This window comes from Pristis pectinata, chromosome 17 (assembly GCF_009764475.1).
Source record: "Pristis pectinata isolate sPriPec2 chromosome 17, sPriPec2.1.pri, whole genome shotgun sequence".
Lineage (NCBI taxonomy): Eukaryota > Metazoa > Chordata > Chondrichthyes > Rhinopristiformes > Pristidae > Pristis > Pristis pectinata.
The window spans coordinates 22,797,552-22,821,594 of NC_067421.1; the positions used below are offsets into that span (position 1 = coordinate 22,797,552).

The 24,043-nt window shown below is 37.7% G+C and overlaps 1 protein-coding gene across 1 annotated transcript in view; it reads right to left on the reverse strand.

Moving 5' to 3' along the window:
• slc15a4 (solute carrier family 15 member 4) overlaps nt 1–24,043 on the reverse strand; it is a 59,842-nt gene that overhangs the window by 30,396 nt on the left and 5,403 nt on the right. Inside the window, exons 3-5 of the mRNA XM_052032104.1 lie at nt 23,219–23,387; nt 22,920–23,030; nt 2,654–2,822 (exon numbers count right to left, since the gene is read on the reverse strand). Coding sequence (XP_051888064.1) covers nt 2,654–2,822; nt 22,920–23,030; nt 23,219–23,387 — 449 coding nt within the window. The remainder of the gene's footprint in view (nt 1–2,653; nt 2,823–22,919; nt 23,031–23,218; nt 23,388–24,043) is intronic.

Consider the following 24,043-nt stretch of genomic DNA (forward strand, 5'->3'; position numbering starts at 1 on the left):
CACTGCCTGGTGGTCTGATTTCCCAAAGCGAGGATGAGGGGTGGCTCAGAAGGCATCTTTGATGGTTATATAGCAGTGGTCAAGGGTGTTGGCACTCCTGGTGGAGCAGGAGATGTGTTGATAGTATTTTGGTAACACACTTCAACCTTGGCCTGATTGAAGTCCCCTGCGATGATGAAGAGGGCCTCCGGGTATCCTGTCTCACGGTTGTTGACCACGGAGTATAGCTCATTGAGTGCAGGCTTCATGTCCATCTGTGGTGGGATGTAGACTGCCATCAGGATAGCTGAAGCAAACTCCCTTGGCAGATAGAATGGTCGACACTTCACCATTAGATATTCCAGGCTGGATGATCAGGAGCTCGCCAGGACAATCACGTCTAAGCACCACAAGTTGTTAAGAAGCAGACCCCTCCACCTTTAACTTTGCCCAAGGACACTGTACGGTCCATCGATGGATTGAGAAGCCCTCAGGTTGAATAGCAGAGTCAGGTGAGGTTATCTTAGTGATAAAAACAAACATTCCTCCAGCAACCAAACCAGATAATTGAGTGAAATTGTATGCTGAGAACACAATGATATCCCAAAATAACTATCTTATAGCAATAGCCAAAAGTTTAGAAAGTGAACAATTTGTATTTATTGATGAATGTCAGGAACTTGGAAGTCTGTAAATTAAGATTAAAGATCAATCTTACTTTTAGAAATTGGAAGTTAAAAAGATTTCCAAAATCCTATTTACTACAAAAATCTGATGCACAAGTCAAATTTTTAATAAATCTTTTCCAAAAGTGCAAAAATGGAACAGGGATGGTGGTGGTGGTGGGGAGCAACTTATGAACCTGGGCAACTTTTGGAATAGGCTACACATTGGCCAGTTAGATCATTACATCAGCTAGGCCTACATACAGCCCACAGACTGACCTGGACATCAGACACTCCCATCCTCCAGCTACTGGACTTACAGCTCCACTCCCACTACCATGATAATAAAGACCAAAAAAACTACAAAAAAAAACTTTGCTTTGAAAGCTTTACATCTTGTGGTTTGGGCAGTTCTCAGTTGGATGAACAGACAACAGGTTGTGAATAAGTGCTGGGGACTTTTCAAGAAAAGAGTTTTCGTAAAACTGTAGTTCTTAAAGTGGTGGTAAGGAGAAAATGAACAAGGTTTACATGTTGGATTCTATGGTGATGTCAATTGAGCATTTCCCCCACCCACCACTCAAATGAAAAATAATCCACAATCACCACTACACCCAAATAAAAATACTGGAGATACTTAACAGGCCAGGCAGTTCCTACAGAAAGAAATCCAGTTAACATTTCAGCTGAATGACTTAGACTTTGATGAAGTGTAATTGATCTCTGTTCTTATTATTTTAGATTTCCAGTATCTGGGTTCTTGTGCTTTTCAATCACTGCTATACTTAGCTCTGTACACAAAATAAACTTACAAAATGAATTCTGCCAATGAAATGCATTCCCTAGCAAAATAATTCATTAGTGTCACTTATTCATGTCAGATTCCAGCAATTAAAAAAAAAGTGAAAGCTTCTTGTAATAACTTGTATTTTTACAAGTTAAAAACATCAAAACCCTAAGAATGCTGAAAACAGATAAACAAGTACTCTAAATGTGCAAACCTAAATGTTTGCTGATAGACAAGCTTTTATTTTGGACATAGCACATTCATAATGTTCAGATTTTGGTTGGTATTTTACCAGTCATATACATAATGGTTTCAGGTCACTGATTCAAAAAAAAAAGTGATTTAAAGTCCTCCCACAAATTTTTTTGATAGGACTTGTGAAACATGTGAAGCACTATGAATAGTGAAGCCCTGCTTATTCTTGGTGTCTCTGTTACAACCTTCCTCCAGACAGATTCGTGCCCTGATACATAAGACTTCATTTAAAATAGAGATCCCAATACTGCGTTCCATGAAGTATACTCCTCAGAATACTGAAGTTAGCAGTTTTGGTGCTAAACCACTATTCAACCCTAATGCTCACAGCAGGATAATAAAATTTACAAATGCATCAAATACCAGTGCTATTAATGCAATAAATCTGATACATCAATATAAATAGTCATAACACTAAAATCCTCCAGATTACTATTGCTCTTGTAGTCAGAAAGGACATAACAGCAAAACTGAAGCTCAGTGAACATTTGCAAAACTCAAAGTGAACTTGAAGCATTACTCCAACTCAAGGTCTTATCCTCAACTGCATGCACTGTTTTTCCTCTCATCTTAGTCTTCAGATTTTTAAAATTCAAACTTAATATGACCCTAACTGTGCATCAGGTTTAAACCCAATTTCTGTTCATACTTGGTACAGTGTCCTAAGATACAAGCATTTGACTTCTGAATTTCCTTCTTTCAGCTGTGTTGGGGGCCAGGATGAAAGGAGGTAGTGATAAAGAACGATTTAAATCTGATATGCCATGAAAATTATTGTATGCATACAGGTACCACAGCATTATTTCCCAAAAGGCTAGATTTATAAACATGTGCAACACTATTACATCTCGATGTATAATCCTTCAATTTACAAAAACTCATGTATTCTCACATTTATTCTGAAACAGATTTTCACTTCTCAACTTTAAAGTAAAAATGAAGAAAACTTTCTGCAGAATATACTTACCAGCAGCCACCGCAGAGCACATAACAAAAAACATGCCAACAGCAATTCTCATCAAGGATGTAGGCAGCAAGCCTTTCCTCTTTAACACAGGATCTACCACTTTGTCTTTCATGGGGATCAGAACCAGAATAAGTACTGCATCAAACATGGTGAACCAAGCAGCTGGAAGCTGTAGAAAAGTATAGTTGGAATAGAATGCAATTATAAAAAGCAAGATCAGAAATCACGAAAAAGATGTAACAGCACAATGAACAGTACATAGTAAAACTCTGACAATCCATCAGCCTTGGGACTTTGGTAGTGCCGGACAAGCAGATTTTCTAGACCATAGGATGTTACTACTATTAATACCAAAGACATTTTTACTTTGTCTTTTTGAAAAATGTTACACATTAGTAAAATAAGGTTTTCCAGTGTACCCAGTGAGCTTACAGGAGCAAGAAACGTGCAGTGTAAATACTCTGGATCCCATCTCCAGCTGCAAATTTATGCACATTCCTGACCCCTGGTGTTTTGGACCTCAACCCTGGCTCCAGCCACTCATCTGCCCATAGACTGGGCCCCAGCCTCACTGCACTCTGGACCCCCAGCTCTGACTGCACACCCCACTCGTAGTCCAAATCCCTGGCTTGCATTCTGGACTGAGGTTCCATTATAGCATGCTCACCTCTGATTTGGGAGGTTCTGGGCTCAAATCCTGCTCCAAAGAGGACAGATCAAGGTTGAGAAGACTGTATATAGCTTGTTAGTGAGATATTTTGCACTTCATCTTTATTTTTAAAAAATAATCTTCTCATATTTATTGATTTCCAAACAGATATATGTAAAGGTGTCTTTGGCTCTTGGCTTGAAAAAAATTCTAATAATTTAAACTCGAGTCCAGCTTTTATTCTGCATGTTCTCTTACTAACAGTAATTGTAAGCTGGCATTATATAATGGATGGTGCCTGGTGTCCTCTAAATAGCTACTTTCTGTATGACTTTAGTCAGAAGGAGAGCCATTTGATAATGACTGGGATCGCCTTGGCTTTTTATTGCAGTTTGTTTCTCAATGTAGAGCTCTAGTATCTTTAGTACACCTACTGAAATATTTCCTGATTAGTACGGTACATCAGAAGACTATTCTCGTGCACTTGGCCAGTACACAAACTTAAATTGAAGTAAATTAGACTGGAAGAATTGTCTGATTGTAGAGAAAATATTGCAATAATAGTTCAATGATTTGTTACATGGTACTTGGAAGCCTGTTTTGTATTTGCAGCAGTACTAACTTTCTAGCTCTCTTGTACTAACTCATGGACAGTCAGAGACTTTTTCCCAGGGTGACAATGGCTAACACGAGGGGACATAATTTTAAGGTGATCGGAGGAAGGTATAAGGGGGATGTCAGGAGTAAGTTTTTTTTTAATATACACAGAGTGGGGGTTGTGTGAAATGCAATGCCAGCTGAGGTTGTGGGGGCAGATACATGAGGGACGTTTAAGAGACTCTTAGATGGACACATGAATGATAGAAAAATTGGGGGCTATGTGGGAGGAAAGGGTTAGGTAGATCTTAGAGCAGGATAAAATGTCGGCACAACATTGTGGGCCGAAGGACCTGTACTGGGCTTTAGTGTTGTATGTTCTTAAAAAGAGTGTGCTAGATACCAGACCACTAAGTTTTCTGAACAATCAGATGCTGGATTACTGGAGTTTCACTGTATTATAATTAGCACAAAAATTGTACTCTTCATAGACAACATTAAAACAGTTTAATATCTTTCTTTACAAGTAAAAACAGATCAGTGCAATGGGGGTGGGGGGGGGGGGGGGGGGAGGGCTGCTGTGGGGGTTGTGTTCCTGAAAAACTGGCTGAATTGCAATTTCTCATAATGCAAAACTACGTCATCACATACATCATAAAATGAGAGTTGAAAAAGATAAAGTTGTGTTTATTTACATTTCTTCCCCCCCACCCCCCAAATTCTGTAAGAGCAAATTTTATTCTGCAGCTCAAATTTTTAGGTAGTGATTTGTAAATTCTGTAAAGGTGAATTTCCATTACACGACCAGCAGTAACGCTGGAGTCACCTATATTTGTACTAGAGATGTTACTTTTTGCACCAAAGCCCAGGTTCAATTAGTTTTCACCAACAGTGGCCCTGTGCATCCTACATTTCTTTCGTGAATATACTACAACAGAAAAACGATTTAAAATATTAAAATGCTCCTTGTCCCACCTCATGAAAGTCTTGGGAAAAGTTATGAGTAATTTAAATAGGAATATTTCAGTACATTATTCCTAAAATGCAAATATCATTCCAAAAAAACTACAGATCAATTATATTTCTAGGTAAATGTATTAATAATTCTAAAATTAAGTTTCCAAGTTAATTTCCCTGTCTTTTACCCCAAGTAGCAGCACAGAAGACATTGAAGCTTGAACTAGCCAACAAACACCAGGTGAAAAAATATTGTGAAATTGCTGAGCCAATCCATAAGCATATTCCATTTCAGTGGAGAAATAGGATTACTCCGAGAACTAGCATAGACTCAGAGCCAAAAAGGCCTCCCTCTAAGTCATTAGGAAATATGGAATAATAAAATATTGCCATTAACACTAGCTTCCCAATTGGCAGTTATTGCAAATGATGTGAAACAGTTAGATCCTTACTTCAAAAGGATTGAAAAAAATTTGATCTAATATTAAGACCATGCATGACCTACAAAAAAGCTGGTGAACAATTAAACAGCTAACAGGAGGCAATGGTTCCAAGAACATCCTCACCCTCAATGGTGGCAGAATCCAGCACGAGTGCAAGAGACAAGGTTGAAACATTTAGAATCAAAAGATGCTTTGTGGATGATCTAATTTTGTTTCCTCTCAAGGTCTCCATCATTATAGAAGCCAGTATTTCACCCATTCAATTCACTCTACATTACAGCAAGAAATGGACCACCACACTAGATACAGCAAAGAAGTTGGGACCTAACAGTATCCTTTCCATGTGCTAAAGTTGCAGAGAAAATTGTATTGGAACAGCTTAGTTTGAACATCAGTTCTATGGAAAAGTACCCTATTACGGTTCATGCATTGAAAGTGGAACCTGATAATTACCAGCCCCTTAGTCTGTTTTCAATCACAAAGTGATAAGCGATGGCATTGACAATTCTACTATGCCACTTACTGATAAATAACTGTTTACTGATCCTCAGTCTGCATACAACAGAACCACTTAGTTCCATACAAAATGTTGGCAAAAAAGCCAAATCCAAAAATAAGGCAAGATTAACACCATTTAGCACTAAGAAATCACTTAAGTGTGGCATGAAGAAGCCCTGTTAAAAATCAAGTCAATGGACATTAGTGGGGGAAAAGCTACTTCTAGAGTCATGGATAGTGAAAAGGAAGATGTTTCTGACTTTGAAAATTAAATTTCAACCCCAGGACGTCCCTCCTAGAATTCCCCAGGGCAGTGTACTGGAAGTTACCATCGGCTGGAAACTTAACCAGATCAGCCAGATAAACTGTGACTATGTGAGCAGCTCAGAGACTGGGTATCCTGTGATGAGTGCCTCATTATCTAACTCCCAGTCTTCAAGGTGCAAGTCAGAAGCGCAAGTGAACATTTTCCATTAACCTAGATGAGCACAACTCTAACAACATTCAAAGAGCTCCACCTCATCCAGAATAAAGCAGTTCTGTTAAATGGAACCACATGCAGTACCCTGAAGATTCACTTCCTCCGGACCACTGCACTGTAGCCATTGTGGTACATTGCAGCAATTACTTCTATACCATTTCCTAAAGCTTCTAATTCCACTACCTAGAAGAGAGACAGCAGACATATGGAAATGACACCAACTGCAAGTTCCTCCTTCAAGTCACACATTAACCTAGCTTGGAAGTACACTGCTGGTTAAAGCCCTGGAATTATCAGAAATAATATAGCAAATAGGACTGAATGGGTGTTTAATCAAGAAAGCTTGCAACGATGCGAGAAAATGTTGGGAGCTCACACGTGAGGAGACCAGTTCCCCTTTACACACTTCCATAAATACTAGGTTACAACTTATGCTGATCAGCGTTATAAACTATGTCAACGTGGCCCTGGAAGGTACAGTTTGAAGTCTTTTACAAATGTCATTTTTGGAGCAACATTGGCTATCTTGAGAAGTGCGAGTGCAAGGCATTTCATTTTGACAGGTTAAACCAGGGCAGGATTTGCACAGTAAATGGTAGGGCCCTAGAGAGCATTGCAGAACAGAGACACCCAAGGATATAAAATACATAGTTCCCTGAAAGCAGTGACACAGGTAGAAAGGGTGGTGAAGGTGGCATTTGGCATGTTTGCCCTGATCAGCCAGTGTATTGAGCACAAGAGTTGGGATGTCACGTTGCAATTGTACAAGAAGTCAGTGAGACCACACTGAGTACTGTGTGCAGTTCTGGTGGTCCAGCTATAGGAAGGATGCAGATAAGATTCACAAGGATCTTACCAGGACCAGAGGGCATGAGTTACAAGGAGAGGTTGGATAGGCTGGGACTTTTCTTTCCCCCCTGGAGTGCAGGAGGCTGAGGGGTAACCTTACAGAGGTATATAAAATCATAAGGGAGCATAGATAGGGTGGATGGTCATAGTGTTTCCCCAGGGTAATGAAGTCTACAACTAGAGGGCATAGATTTAAGGTGAGAAGGGAAAGATTTGAAGTGGAGCCGAGGGGAAACATTATCACACAGAGGGTGGTGGGTACATGTAATGATCTGCCAGAAGCTGTACAGGTGGGTACAATAATTAAAAGACATTTGGACAGGTACTTGGACAGGAAAGGTTTAGAGGAATAAGGACTAAACACAAGCAAATGGAACGAGCTCAAATAGACATCTTGGTTGGCATGGATGAATTGGGCCAAAGGGCCCGTTTCCAAGCTGTATGATTCTATGTCTCTAAGTGACAAAAAACTACAAGCTGTCAGAAAGAGGGTTGTGCAAAATAGAATTGAAAACAGAATGTGGATGATGTACTTAAACCCTTTTGTTTAACAAACCACTTAAAAATGATAAGCAACTGGCACAGGTTGCTGGAGTAAGAGTAGTCCACATTGCTACCTGTCCTCCTACAATTGGATGCATGCATTGAGGGAAGTATCTAAATTAGTGATAGATTTGCTTCCCTAAAATAAAAACAATCAGAGGCAGCCATCACCAAGCAAATTCTGTAAGAGGGGCAGACAGACGGCTTTGAGGTGGATCCTATGAGAGCCCTGGTTTAGCACTGACCAACTTGAGAAGTGGCCAAGAAGATGATCGCAACTGCAAGCTGCCAAGACTAAGCTGCTCTGTGCTCATTGACCACCTTGCTCCATCTGTTATGGGTTGTGTTTATGTAACTGAATTCTAAAACTTATTGTAACCAATGCCTCCGTGAGCCAATAAATCACAGGATTTCCAGTCCTTTCAGGTAAACTCTATGAAGGTAGAGCCAAAATCTTGCAGGACTTCCTATCCAGCTGGACTAAGGAAATGCCTTCATCAAACACACTGCCACAGTTCAATGAGGCAACTCACCACCAACATTTCAAAAGGCAATCAGAGATCAGTGTTAAAATACACTCACATCACAACTCAACAAAAATAAGTTGCACAAGTTGAAAAGTAAAATACAACAGATGCTGGAAATCTAAAAACAGAATGAACGGTCATCAACCCAAAATATTAATGGTTTCTCTCCAAAAATGTTGCCTGACCTGCTATTGCCAGCAGGTTATTTTTATATTAAAAATAAGCTGCATATTCTTTGAGCCTCAAATCAAAACACTGGTGTGTATTATTTTAAATTCATTTTCACATTGAGGATTACAGGCCCAATGATGTTCAACTTTGAGGTGACCAAGCTTGCTTAAAAGATACAGTACAAATTTTACTATAAGCTTTAAAACACATTATAGATTGCCAAGGAAACAATGGAATTAGCACTAACTGAAGGATCAAACTGCAGCAAAAACATGATTACTACGACACATGAATTTTTTTTAAAATATTAGTCTGAAAGAATGACAATCCATAAATACAAATTTGATTTCTTTTAGGGCCAGATGGACTATTAAGCAATAGCTAGTTTACTTTGCCATTAAAAAGCTTGCTTTTTGAAAAACAGCAAACATAACTCAAAAATTGCCTGAAGCTAATTATTTTGTCAATTTCTGAAAACACCAGAAGAGGCTGTGAGACAGCACACCCTATGGAAGAGCAGGTAACCACTAACGGCAAGCTCTGAACTTCTGCATTTAAGTGTGCACCTGCATACTTCAGTAGTTGCTCTTTGACTCCCTCAATTTTAACAATCACTTCTGAATCCCTCACAATTAAAAAGGACATTAGACCACATGAAATAGGAGCAGGAGGATGCCACTCAGCCCCTCAAGCCAGCTCCACCAGCCAATAATATCATGGCTGATCTAATGTTGGATTCCATACTACTGGGAAAGCTCTATCCCACATTGCTCCAACCCCCAAATGTCTGTCAATCCCAGCCTTTAATGTATTCAATGACTCTGCCACTCTCTGGGCATAGAATTCCAAAGATACACAATTATCAGAGAGGCAATTCTGCCTGAGTGATCCTTATTCTGAAACTATGCCCCTTAGTTCTAGAAACTAACCAGGAGAACATCCTCTCTGCATTCATCCTGTCAACCCCCCTCCAAACCTTACATTTCAAGAAGATCACTTCTCATTCATCTAATCTCCAATGAATACAGGCCCAACCTGCTCAAGCCTTCTTCATATACCAACCCAAGATTCAACCTAATGATCCTTCAATGCACTACCTCCAATGCAAACACATCCTTACTTAAACATGGAAACCAAAACGGTATGCAGATCTCCTGGAGCAGTTGCATCATAACTTCCCTACTTTTGTACTCAATGTCCTTTGCAAGGTCAACATTTGATTATTAGTCCTCCTAATTACAGGCTGACCTGGATTACAAGGGTTCTGTTCTTGAGTAAGCAGATTTCTCCACAAGTCAAAAGCATTCATTTTCTATAGCTACCCATATCATATTGCTCTACATACACTTGCTATAATTCTTTTAATCGACTAATCACCCCAACACTACCCATAACTAATGGTATACTGTAACCAATGATACAGTAATTAATGAATGCCATAAAACATTTTATTACTAGCTTGAAATGCTTTAAAAATGTATGGGAGAATTTGCGTAAAATCTCAGATTTCCACAAGTCAGCTCATTGGTAACCCAGGGAGCCCTGTACCTGCTATACCTACAAACTAGCTTCTTATGGTTCACATACTAGGATTCCCAGATCTCCTCGTACCACAATATTTTGCAATCATTCTGTTGAAATAACAATTTCATTCTTCCTTCCAAAGGGGGCAACCCCTCATTTGACTCCATCTGCCAACTTTTGCTCACTCACTTAACATAATCCATTTAAATTCTCCTCAACTTGTGAACCTGTCTATCTTTGTATCATCAGCAAATCTGGCTACAGTACACTTGGCCCTTCCTACAAGTCTTCAATATAGATTGAAAATAAAAGTCGAAGCTCCAGCACTGATATCTGTAGCATCCCAGTAGTTACCAAGTGCCAATCTAAAAATGACCAATTTATCATGGCTCCTTGTTTTCTTTTAGTTAGCTACTACAAATATTGGAGTTATTTAAAATTACTGTCACAACACTGACCACATTTGCAGTACTTAAAAAGAATTTGCTTAATCAAAAACAGGCACTAAAATTGCTGAATGCATTCTGTAACCCAAACTGACATACCACTATTTTGTTCTTCCACTCAATTCTTTCAAACCATCCAGCATGAGTGGCTTTGTCCTTTTTTGCCTCTTTCTCATTTATAAATCACTACTTTAACTGTTTTGGTGCCAATATACATGTTCAATTTTATTCTGTGGGATTCTTCATTCTGCCCAGCTTCAAAAAGTCAATACAAACTTCCTTAAATATAAAGTAAAATAAAAACTGACTAAGCCAGCCTAAGTAACAATATTCGAACAAGACAGACAGATGGGCAATTTGACAGGTTGTGTGCTTCTTCCACCATTTATGCAGAGCTTCTGTGTGCTCCTGACGTCTCACTTCTCAATACAATCCCAAATGCTTCTCCTCTGCTTTGAGTGGACATGGGCCAGGGACTTCCATAAGTCAATAGAGACATCGTACATTTTCAAGATGGGTTTGAAAACATCCTTGAATCCTTTTCTCTTTCGACCTGGTAATCTCTTGTCATGAAACAGCACGAAAGTTTTGGGAATCAGGTGTCTTGTTTGCAAAAGAGTGCCTGCCCATTGGAGCTGACCAATTAGCATTTCAATATTGGGACGTTGACCTAGAAAAAGATGCTGATTGGCTCACTTATTCTGCCAGTGGCTTGCAAGACTTGCCAACATAGCATTAGTGGTGGTTCTTCAGTACTCTGGAGACAGCTGCTATAAATTCAAAAGTGTAAATGGAGAGCAGAGATCCAAGCTGCCAGGTAGACTATGAGCTTCATGCCAGTTGAGGTCTTAATCTCCCAATCTCCCTTTTCCTTCAGACAGCCATAGGATTTGTAGGTGCATTGAAGGCAAAGATGAATTTCATCAGCAATATCTGCTTTCATTGAGAGTTGCCTCCCAAGATGTGAGAAGCAGTGCTTGTTTTCTCTCATGAATCTTTATTATCAGAGGGCGATATCGTGCAGTGGGGACAAGTCGGTGTAGCAAACATTCATTATAAGGCCCATTCTCTTGTATACTTCAATTTACAAATTGATGAGGTCTTGGAGCTTGGCTATGAACACGTGCAAGTCCCTAAAATATAGGAGCAGAATTAGGCCATTCAGCCCATCGAGTCTGCTTCACCATTCAATCATGGCTGATTTTTCATCCATATTCTCCTGTCTTCTCCCCATAACCTTGACCCCCTTGCCAATCAAGAACCTATTTCTGCCTTAAATGCACCCAATGACACTGTCCACAGCCCTCTGTGGCAATGAATTGAACAGATTCAGCAGGCTATGGCTGAAGAAATTCCTCATCTCAGTTTTAAAGGGACATTGCTTTATTCTAAGGCTGTGCCCTCAGATCCACTCCTAATGGAAACATCATCTCCACGTCCACTCTATCTAGGGCTTTCAGCATGAAATGCACGTTTCCCATTTTTCCTGTAGATTACTCCAACTAGAAGCTTGTTGGAGATAAAAAGGTATGGCACTGCAGTGAGAATGATTGAGAAACGTTGGAACAATGATACACTCTTGCTTGACACCAATCTGCAAAGAGATAGTGTCGGTTGTGGATTCATTTTTTAAAAATCACAACTTGCATGACATCACAGAGCAGATGCAAGATGGAGAATAATTTCTGTGGAGAGCCAAATTTGAGAAGGATGCTCCTCTCTATTAATGGAGTCCAAGGATAATGAAAGGTCAAGACGACCATTTATAAAAGCTGCTCCTTGTATTCTTCTTGGAATTGAAGTGTGAAGAGCATCTCTGTTGTACCTCCAAACAAATGGAATCACACTACAATTCAGGGAAAAACCCTTTGCCCACTGGGATGAAGCAGTTGACAAGGACGTTAGTGATTTCCCTACAGCAGACAGCAGAGAGATCCCTCTGTAGTTTCCTCAATTAGGTAGTCTCTTGTCTCGAGGATGGTCATGATCATTGCGTTTCTGATATCCCCTGCAAATCTCCTTTGGTAGTTGTGAATTTGTGACGGGTTGTTCTCCACCAAATTTTAGAATTTCAGCAGAAATAATCTGCTTCCAAGGCTCCATTTTCCATTGCCATGTGTCCTTTTTGATTTCTTGATATGTGGTGGCAAAGCTAGACCAGGTAGTCAAGGGATCACACATGAAGAATAGTCACAGTCAAGGCATTCTCATAAGTGTTCCTTCCACTCCCTCTATGTCTTTGATAAGTTGCCTCCATGCTTGGCTCTCAGCAGAGCTCTTCAGTGTGCTGAAGAACCCACTCAAAATATGGCTACTGTCAAGTTGCTAAGCACCTTGCACTCTTTCCATTTACCATCTGTCACGTTATAAATACCAAATCCATGCTAATGTTACCAATTATACACCACACTGAACTTGCTTCCATAAAATTTTGTATTCAGTATTTTACTGCTAGAATGTTGATACTTAATTACTTCAAACTAAAAAAAAATGCTTTAGTAACATTGGCAAGTTAACAATGAAAGCCTTCAAAAATAAATGGGATCACTGGATACAGAACACTTATGTTGTGCCAATTTTCAAAGTGCATAATTTCTGTGAATGCCAGTTTTAACTTCAATTATCACAATTTCATTTACAAATGGCCAAGATTACAGGTCTTCTAAAACAAATTTAGTAGAAATACACTCAAAAGTCCTACGTTTAGGTTACAAATTCTTATGATATTGGTTTTCCAATAGAAGCCCGTTAAATATCTCGTCTAACTAAAATTTAAAGTTCCACCATTCTTCAGGGACTGAAAGACGTTCAGTCGACAAAATGGTTTATCATCAATTTTTCTATAGCACACTTTAAACCACTAGTTCTAACCTAATTTACTTTATACTCTTAAACAAATGATCTCATTTATAAACAACTGTATTTCAATACTCCAATTTAACAACTTCACGCTTCAATTTGCTTTGAGATCCTACAGTTACTTCAATAGTTTTGGAATAAATCAGCTTGCTCTGCTACACCTTTGGATTATAGTCCTACTATTAAAATGGTTCTAACTTGAATATTCATAGTAGTAAAATTATTTACTTACAAGCAGTTTACATAACTTTTGGATTATCAAAATCATCCCAAAAAGGAGATTGCATTCTATTTTGGAAATATAGTCACTGATCCTTGGGTCTAAATTCTGGGACTTCCTATTCAACAATACTATGTGATTATCTTCACCTGAAGGAATGCAGCAGTTCAAGGTGGCTCACCCCCACCTTTTCAAGTGCAATTAGAATTGGGTAATAATAGTAGGTCTTGCCAGTGACATACATATCCCAAAAAAATACTAGAATATAAAATTTACAATACAAATGGCTACCATTTGGCCAACTATGTCTGTGCCAGTCAGAAAAAGCTATTCAACCTTATCCCAGTTTCCAATATTAGGTCTGTGGCACTGCAGGTCAAAGCTCTTCAAGTACACAAAGTACTTTTTCCAATGGGATGAAGATTTGTCTCTATCATTCTTTCCAGCCGCAGGTTTCAGAGTCTCATCTTCTGGGTAAATAGATCTCACTACAACTTCTCAAACCCTTCCACCAATTACTTTAATTCTATGCTCCCTAGACTTTGACCCCTTTGCTTTGGGAAAAACAAGAGTAAAAAGAGGACCTGTCCAAACATCTTAATCTTATATACCTTAGCCTTCTCCATTTCAAAGAAAAACAACCCTATCTTACCCAGTCTTTCCTGTTGCCTGTCACTTTAATCCTTTACCCCAGTTCCCCATCTTTGGTCTCTTACACTCTTCCTGCAAGGCCCAATGCAAGCTCGAAGAACATTCTCATCTTTTATCTAGGGATATTGCAGCCCTAGGAACTCAATATTGAAAGCAACAATTTCAGATAAGCTGCTTCTCCTATATGGTATGTCAGAACAAGCCTGTTCTGACACAAGGTCATCTATCTGTAACATTTACTCAGTTTTAACTCCTGGTCTGCACAACATTTCAGATTTTCAGCTAGTGCTGTGTTCTGCATCTCACAGATTCAGCATTGTTCTTCTCTGTCCTCACTCATCTCCCTCCATTTACACTTCCTCCAGACAGATCAGCTATGATTAACAAACATTCACCTTCCATAGACTGCACCAACAGCATGCACCTCATCTTGATTCTCTTAGACCCCACTCTATCACAGACATTCCCATCGTTTTCTCCTCACTCTTCCCCTTCTCTGTAACTAAACACACATTTTCTCATTTTTCCTGGTTTTGATGAAAAGGTCATCAACCTTAAACATTAACTCTGTTTCTCTCTATAGATGCTGTCTGACCTGCTGTGCATCTCCAGCATCTTTTGTTTTCATCTTCTGAAAGATAAAGTTTTCTAATCTTGATAACATCCTCAAATCTCCTCTGCATCATTTCCAATACAATTGCATCTTTCCTGTAATGCAATAACCAGAACAGCAGAGTACTTAAATTGTAGCTAATTAATGTCCCTGCTCTTATATTCTACATTTCAGTTTAAAAAGGAAAGCATTTCATTTTAAATAAGCTATTGACTTGTCCTGCTCCTTTAAGGATCTCTGTACACACTGTTCTTCCACACGGCTCAAGATCCTGCCATTTTCTTTTATTCTTCTGCCTTGCCACACCTTCCCAAATGCATTATTTTACTCTTTTCTAGATTAAATTCCATTTGCTATTTTTCTGCCCAACTGATCAAATCATTTACATCTTCCGGCAGCCCAAAGCTTTCCTCATTGCTTTTTGTTGATTTGATTTTTATCATAGTGATCAAGAAATTGATTTCTACTATGGTAGGTATGGGTCAAGGTTTAATCAATTGACTGCTGTCTGTAACTGAAAGAAATAAATTGAAGTACAAATAAAAGCATTCAAAGCAAGGTGCGATTTACTTGTGATTGACAACATAATCTAAAAAAAACTATACCATAAATTTCAGTGTTGATCACTAAAAGCCCTGTATTTTCTCACACATCCTTATTACCTTCTTTCAGTTTCTCTTTGCATCCTAAAGCATGAAAAGTAGAGAAAATGCTGGTAGTTCTTATTGAAAAATTGCACGAAATGGTGATTAATTGAACATTTCAGCATCAGCAAGGGCTCAGTTGAAAGCCATGCTTCCTCAAGAAACCAGAGTGCAAAAATCTAGATTGATGCTCCAGGTGCTACACTGCAGAAGCCATCTTTCAGACATAACCTTACAACAATAGATTGTGTGGGAAAAGTCCTGTGGCACTATTCTGAGGTGGTGGTGTGATCTGGGGAGTCCCTGCCACTTTTACCTGTCAATCAACATCACTGAAACTAATTCATATTATGATCTTGGTGTTTTTCCTGAGTGTTTACAAATATAAATTGGCTAGCACATTCCTACATGTGATTATACTTTCAAGTATTTCATTGCAAATCCCAAAGCACTTGCAGCCAAATGTTAAAATGCATTACAAGCGTAAACCCCCTTTCATGACAAACAGTATCAGAATTGATTTTATTGGGTAGTAGTGTTAGAGAAGGGACTGATAGTAAAAAGGAGTGATTCAAACAAGAAACTGCTGTACTATAGAATGTATCGTTTCCGACAACATTAAATGCTTACTGCTTCATTTACTACTTTCCTAGTAACCCTTAACCACATACTCTACAACACTTCCTACTCCACGAATACAAAATTCTACCTCCCATTTTATGTGAGCAGCACCACAAATGAAAGCAATTTCTGCGAAGGACTGTCTGGGGACCAGGATTCAAGAGGTTATCGGTAAAGAAAAGATATTATGATGATATTTGTCTGACCTGGATTAACACATAGGCCATGAGAGGGAAGGATACTACATCAATCTGTGCAGATAGAAGTATTTATTAAAGCTATCCCATAATACTTATGGACTGTAGGCGCTCTGGACCTTTCAAAATATTGATCTATTCATAGTACTAGTTTCTACTCCACTGCAAGCTAATCCTTCAAGAGTGCTATTTGCTAAGCTTATTAAGTTAGGTAAACAATGGGTCCAATGTTTTCACCTTTTATCAGTCAGATACATGTGATAGTTTAGTATTTGGATATCAGCAATTTGAATATAACATCATATTTTAAACTTCTTTGTAGGACATTAACTATCAAAAAGGTCAGTCACCAAATTTGAAATGGGGTGACAGTTCTGATACTTGTAATGCTAAATCCAGTTTTGGTAAATGTCTGTAATCAGTGTTATTCTGCCTTTTCTCTCTTTGAAAACTGTTTACCATTTTCAGGATATTTCCTTCAGGATTTGCTGCTTTTCTCAGTAACTATATTACAAGACAGTTTAATGCATTTTCACTGACTCTTTAGGAGGACCTTGAGACAGATTAAAGTGAAAACTTCTGAATACATCTTCCAAATAAAACTAATTAGGCACTCCCATCTACTTTGATTTGATTTCTATAAACAACTCACTAACCTTCCAACTTCCATCCAATGCACTTGAATACCATCTTGCCTTTGATCTGTTTAATATACAATGCTACTGCATATTTTATTTTCACCAGCTAAAGTAGACAACAGTGCTAAAAGTGGCTTGCTCAATTTAAAGACTTCACAAGAGGAACTTTTAATTTTTGATAGCAATTCTGCATTTGGAAAATAAAGACTGAGTAATGACAGATTCAACAAATGCCATTCTGGCACAGGACCACATTAACTGGAAATCTTTCAAATCTGACTTCACAAGCAAATGACCCAAGCAATATGGGCAGTTAAATTAGGCTTACAATGAGAAAGTCAACTCAAGATTACGACCTGTAACATTTATTGAAATCTCCGATTATAGACATCCAATAAGAGCAGGATAGAAGCAGCTCAGATGAGAGACTCAAACTGCCATTCTTAAAGAGAATGTTGACAAAGTATGGTTTCTGTCTTAATTATATGGAAAGCCTAACAGTCAAATCAATCATCCAAGATCACAAGTTGCAGTATAACTGCCTGAAATTCACATCCAAGCTATATACTACTGTAGTTGCAAATCAGTTTCTAAAGCACTAATTTTGAAAAGAGGAAGGAAGAAAAGAGACTCTGTCCTTAAGAATATGATGCATTAAGGAACAGAGAATGAAAGTTGACACGAAAAGGGAAGTATGCGTTTAACAGTCATTTTAGATTTTCCCTCCTGGTACCAGGACTCTAACACCTGCAGAAATGGAGTTTTACAATTTTCACATAATTAAATGCATATTACGGAAAGCATTTCATAATGAAGGCTTTTATCATTTCAGGAAAGTCAATGTTACAGAGCAATAGCAATAAAGTACCACTGCAGGCTGGCAGAAGACCTTCCTCATTTTGCCCACCTTGTCAGAGTAATGCTTTCACATTGTTTTCATATTCCACATTCATTTTTCACCTGACAAAGGAGATATCAAACCAATATTGGCTCCCAGAGAAATCCCATCCCCACACATTTCCTGGTAAGCTGTTCCCCCTTTCTATATCCATCAACTTCCTCCTGAATCTACTTCTACCCATCTATATTATGGGGAATTAATTAACCTATCAACCAGGCAGTTTCTGTGATGTGAAAAAGGAAAACAGAGCATCCAGGGAAGGCCACACAATCATGAGGAGAATTTGCAAAATTCACACAGGAAGCACCTGGGGTCAGGATCAAACTTGGGCTGTGGAGCTGTAAAGCATTGGCACCAGTTGTTGTACCTTCCAGATACATTAGCCCCTAATTTTTTGCCCCACTGAATATACTGCACATTTACCAATACTGTTGAGAGGGTTCCCTTTCATTACCCTTAAAATGTAATTTTTGTCTGTTTTGCTTTTAATTTGGTACCAAAATATGAACACAATTTGAACAAACCCTTCTAAAATTTCAAATATCTTTGCTTTCTAAGTACTTTCATGAAGACAGTTTAATCAATATTTTCCCAAACATCATTCCCTGAATTCTGGATTCAATCATGTAGCCTTATTCAGTATTTATCAATTACTGAGAAAACAAAATATAAACATGAAACAATACACACTTATTTCCTATTGTACAATTTACTTGTATTAACAAACTATTCATTAAAAAAATTAGAAATGACATAACCAGTGTTGAATTTATTAATCATTTTCAATCTATAGGTGGTAACTCACTATTGGGCTGAAGACATTTTATCTTTAACATGTCAAAAAAGGTTTATATTTCAGGAGAGCAGATCAGAGGGAGAATCAATAAACCCTTCCACCCATATGGCATGAATACACAGAAGACCCATTTTAGAATGTAACAAATACAAAGAGATTGAAAGCCAGAATATTATCTGGTAGGTTTCAGAATATATCATACTTGTACAATATAATTTTTTCCTTTTGGTTTCAAACCTGAGCCATTTAACACATCTCAGTTGTCCAAGTATGTAGAACTTGGTGAACTGCTAGTTGACTTCACTTTCCACATGTTTAATTAGTTTGTTTACATACCTCCCAAAGTTTTAATTATTCACTCATAAGATGTAGCTGGAAAGAATAGCATTGATTATCCATGCCTAAATTACTTCCCAAATGGAGTGGATTGAGTTGTTTCATAGAGCATTTCAGAGCTGACCACATTGGGTTTGGAGTCACTAAGGACTGATCAGGCAAGGATCTTGAAGGATGTTATTGATAGCACCGCACCCCCCCCCCCCCCCCCCCCCCAAAAAGTTCCATGCTCACTTCGACTGAATTATTTAATTAATCAAAATTTAAAGTTCTCCAGGTGCCATGCTAAGATCTGAACTCAGAACAACTGAATAAGTATCCAGACCTGGACTAGTCCAGGAACTAAACCACTAAGAACAAGAAACAGGAGCAGGAATAGGTCATTCAGTCCCAAGTGTTTGCTGTGATCTTATTGAATGTCAGAGCAGGCCTTTTGCTTCAGTGGCACTTTCTTGTACTAACCCATAACTTCAATTCCCTTAACATCCAAAAATCTATTCACCCATCTTGTATATACACGGTGACCAAGCTTCTGCAGCCTGCTTAGGTAGAGAATCCCAAAGTTTCACTACTCTCTGAGATGAAATATCTTCTCACCTTAATCCTGAATAGGTGACCCCTTATTTGAGTGAGAGACCCCTGGCTCTAAATAGCCCAGGCAGGGGGAAGCATAAACTCCACGTGTGCTGAATCAAAGCCAGCAGGAATTTTGCATGTTTCAATGAGATCACTTCCCATTCTTCCAAACTTGATCGTGCAAGCCCAATCTGCTTAAATCACTCCTCAGAGGACAATTCCTCCCATTACAAGAATCAATCTGGTGCACTTTCACTGCACTCTCTCTTTCACAGATATATACATTCTCATGCAGGGAGATCAGAGTTGTACGGAGACTTCCAGATATGGTTTCATAACTGCAATAAGACATCTTTATGATTTCTCTCAATTCCTCTGAGAATAAAAGGCCAGCACACTTCTCGCCTTTCTAAATGCTTACTGACCCTTCATATTAACTTTCACTGATTCATATATAGTGACGTCTGCTGAACTACACTTTTCAATCTATTGCCATTCAAATAATACTCTGCTTTTGTATTTTTCTACCAAGGTGGATGACTTCACATTTTGCCACATTGTACCACACCTGTTACATCCTCACCCATTCACTTGATCTCCCCTGAAGCCTTTCTGCTGGATATTGCAAGTATGCAATTTGGTTGTCAGCAAACTTGAATCACATGAAGAGTTTCTAAACAAATGTTGATAAAATGACATTTCACCCACCCACCCCACCCCCCTACCCTCCAGCAAGACCAACACTGATTGCCTCCACAGATGCTACCTTATCTAATGAGCATTTCCAACATCTTTTGTTTAATATCAGTTTGTTTCTTAACATCAGGAGTGTTAGTACATGAGACTCACACATTCTAACTGGGCTAACCAAGTCCTTGTTTGACATCAAGAGCTCAGTGTTATGATTCACATATTAAATCATTAGTAAACAATAGCATTGCTGAAGGCTGCTTCTAAAAAACTGAAGGGGATACATCTCCTAAAAGATTTGGAAATTGATTTACCAGAGGTAATTTTTTTTCTCCCCTAACCAGTCTCTGATCAATTAAAAAACTTCATTCCCTTAGATTCAATAGCTGTATAATACAACATGCAGACTGTTTCATTTGTTGACAATTTGAACACATTCAACCAAAATCTAATGAGAATACAAAATCTTCCTTCATGTCAAGAGGAAGGGCAGATTTCACCATAAAAATCTGGTGGTACAACCTTGTATGCAATTATGCTTTTCTCCCACTTTTTTGACATTTTCTTCTATTTGCCTACCTATGCAAGGGAAGATTAATTATTGATCTCCAAAGGCAATTTAATTGGGGTGAGATTATCAACTAAACTATCTTGAAAAAATGCAATTTCAAGAAAAAAAAAATCACTGAAGTCAAATCTGTATCTGTATTCAGTATAGCATACAAATTATAGTTAAAATATAAAGTGTCTTTAGCCCACTACTATGTGTTATTGCTTTGAAATAAATTCTAAGTATGCAGACAGGAAATGATTAATAAACACAACAACCACAAAACTGAACATGATTGAGTGAAACTATTAACAGTACAACTCCAATAATCCACTATCCAGTCATTCAGAAAATCCCAATAGTTCAGCATCTGGCTCACCAGATGTTTATAATTTTCACTCGCCAAGACCCTGGTTCCCATGCTCCCTGAGCGCTCATTGGCAGCACAGTTCCCACGTTCCCTGACCACTCATCGGGCTCTGGTTCCTACTCTGTAAACTTCTGGCTCACCAAAATGTTATTGTGTAACATTTAAAAAAAAGTTAAAATTTTTGGAAGATAGAGAAAGAGCTAACCTTCATCTATTATACCCACATATTATTGCAATAGGTTAGTCTTCATACTCTACATTCTATCAGTGAAGCTTTCTCCATTAGTGCCAAAACAAAATATAGAATTAAAAACAATAACTGTACAACTTCTCTATTTTCTAATACTATTGAAAAAAATAAAAGACTAAATACATTTAATTATTAAACAATTTTTGAATATCAATATCAGAAACAGTTAAACGTTCAAACTGTCTGATAGATTTGACAGCCTGGAGGGGTGGCTTAGTCAGCCAGCAAAGCTCTCCTTTGGGTGGAGTCCACTCAAGCCCTTTAGTGTCTACTTTAAGGACCAATTTGCTGCTGGAAGATCCACTCAGTGTAGATAGTGCCCTATCACCAAGGAAGCAACAAACCTCAGCTGGCTTGTTGTCTCGAGGAAATTCCTCAACTTAAGTGGAGAACTACATCGGACCAGGACTAGTTGTAAACCAAAAAATAACAAAAAAAAAAGGAAAATGAACACAGATTTTATAGTAGTTTTTAAACTCATCATTCTTCTACACAGAAAATAACTCTTGCTCTAAGCTACACTGTGTATGAAGTTTTTATTTCTCGCCTCCTTTCCCAAGTAATCAGCCTGGTCACATCACTCGTTTTGTATGAGAACATGATTCTACATAAGTGTTAAGACAATGAATATACTAGTATATTCAATTTGCTGCCATAGAAAATACAACCTAAACATCTGGTATTAACAAAAAGTAAAAATAAAGAGTTTTTTAAATCTCAATTACAAAATGGAAACATATGTATTTTTCCCTTAACAGCTATATCAAAGCTTCTCAAATCCAGTCATACTTTCAAATATTTTGCTAACATAGATTACATTTGCCTAACATTTAGTAATGCACTACTGAGTTACAAGACGAGGTTTGTGTTCATCAAAATTTTCCAATTGTCTTGTATTAAGACTACAGAGGAAGTATGCAATAGTTCCGTCCAGGAGAAGGGGAAGGGAAAGTAGCAATAATACTACTTCTACATAACATGCATATTACTTAAGTGAAACTAGATACTGTGATACATGATCGTGTAAACAAAGTTCCCATGAAAGATTAAAATGAATTCACATTGCTTCTGTGGCTTTTCTACAGGTTTTTAATGAAATAAAAGACAGGAGAACTTAAAATAATCTCTCCCTTCATATCCTACTTCACAGAAGGTCAGTTTCTATAAATACATTGTTTACCATTTAGTTGAATTTTAAAGGAATTAATTTTTGATCTCGATTATTCACAAAATGTCACACACAGTGAAGGTGCAATCACTGAAACGTTAGACAAATTTCAACTTATTCCATTGATGCACTTCTTTCAAAGTTTATGTTAATGGAGGACACAATTGGCACAAAGCATTAATACTATAGTTTGAATGAAGTGTGACAGATGAAAGAGCACAAAAAAATCTTTTGTGCATCATGTGTTACAGAATTAAGTTTTAAATATACATCCCGCATTTAAAAAATCCTCAATCTTAAATTTAAAAATTCAACTGCACCACAAAATTATGTTGTTAAGCAAGGTTGCTAAGTGCCCAGATTAAGAAATAAGTGTCTTATCTCCTCACCGGTCCTTGAAAAATGTAAGCAAGTATTAATTTCAATTGGATAGTCAGTAACAATGGTGGAAGTTATACCATTTACATTCTATTAAGACAAGTAATTCAAATGGTATCTTACCATATGATGATTGCAGCTTGCAAATGAATTGTTAACATTACTATTATTATACTCAGCAAAAAATGTTGGAATCTGTAGGTGCAAACTCTGTAGAACATATGTGGTTTGCATCTGAAAGACAAAAAAAAATTTAAACTAGCTGCCAACAATCTCACCCTCCAAATGCAAAAGCCATCAAGAACATTTATAATTTATTTATATTTAATGCAAAAGACTGCTCACTATTCCTGTTTAGTTTAACTTCAAAACAAATATAAAGAATTCAATATTTGGTCCATAAATAGCATATAACATCAAACCTGAAAATAAACCATCCAGTAAGGAATGAGTGCTAAGAACACTGGGATAATTTTGACAAAGGTCTTCACATCCTCCACTTTATCATCTTGAAATTGCCCACCATAGACGGTCTTGGCCAGATCCAGACAACCTGGTTTAATAGTTGATGGGTAGATCCCGTTGTTCTGACTGAAAGTAAATATTTTTACAATTCATTTATTTTAATAAATAAAACCTGCTGATCTTTAGGTAATGTTAAATTTGGAGCAATCAGCTGAAATCATGGCAAATGCTTCAAAACCACTTCAGAAAATACTATACTTCCTGAAGCTCTATAGTGTATTTAATATCACCTCAAACTAAAGACAAGATCACAATACAAGAAAATTCCATTAACTGTTTATGAAAAATATTACAATTAAATAGTAGGATCTTCTTTATAAGATTTGCTTAACAGTTGTAGCACAAAAGATAGGATTTGAAAGCATGTATACCATTAGGCAAGTACTGTAATACAAATAGAATTCTATAAATCTGCACGATATTATCCTTCTAATGAGCACTGCACTTCCAAATGCATACTAAGTGCAATAATTGTTAATCAAAAAATTGCTGAAGATGTCATAACAATCTCCAACTGCAATTAACAAAATTGCATATACAATTTATTTAGTCTTATGAGATACCCCAGAAAGCATTCCAATAGTTAAAAAAGTTTCAAATTAACAATAACTAAAACAATTAAAATACAGGTGACTCCTGCATTAGGGGGTGAGGGTTGCACTTGCTAGAAAACAGACCATACCCTGAAGCCACTTCATCTGCAGATGCATCAAGAAAATGCA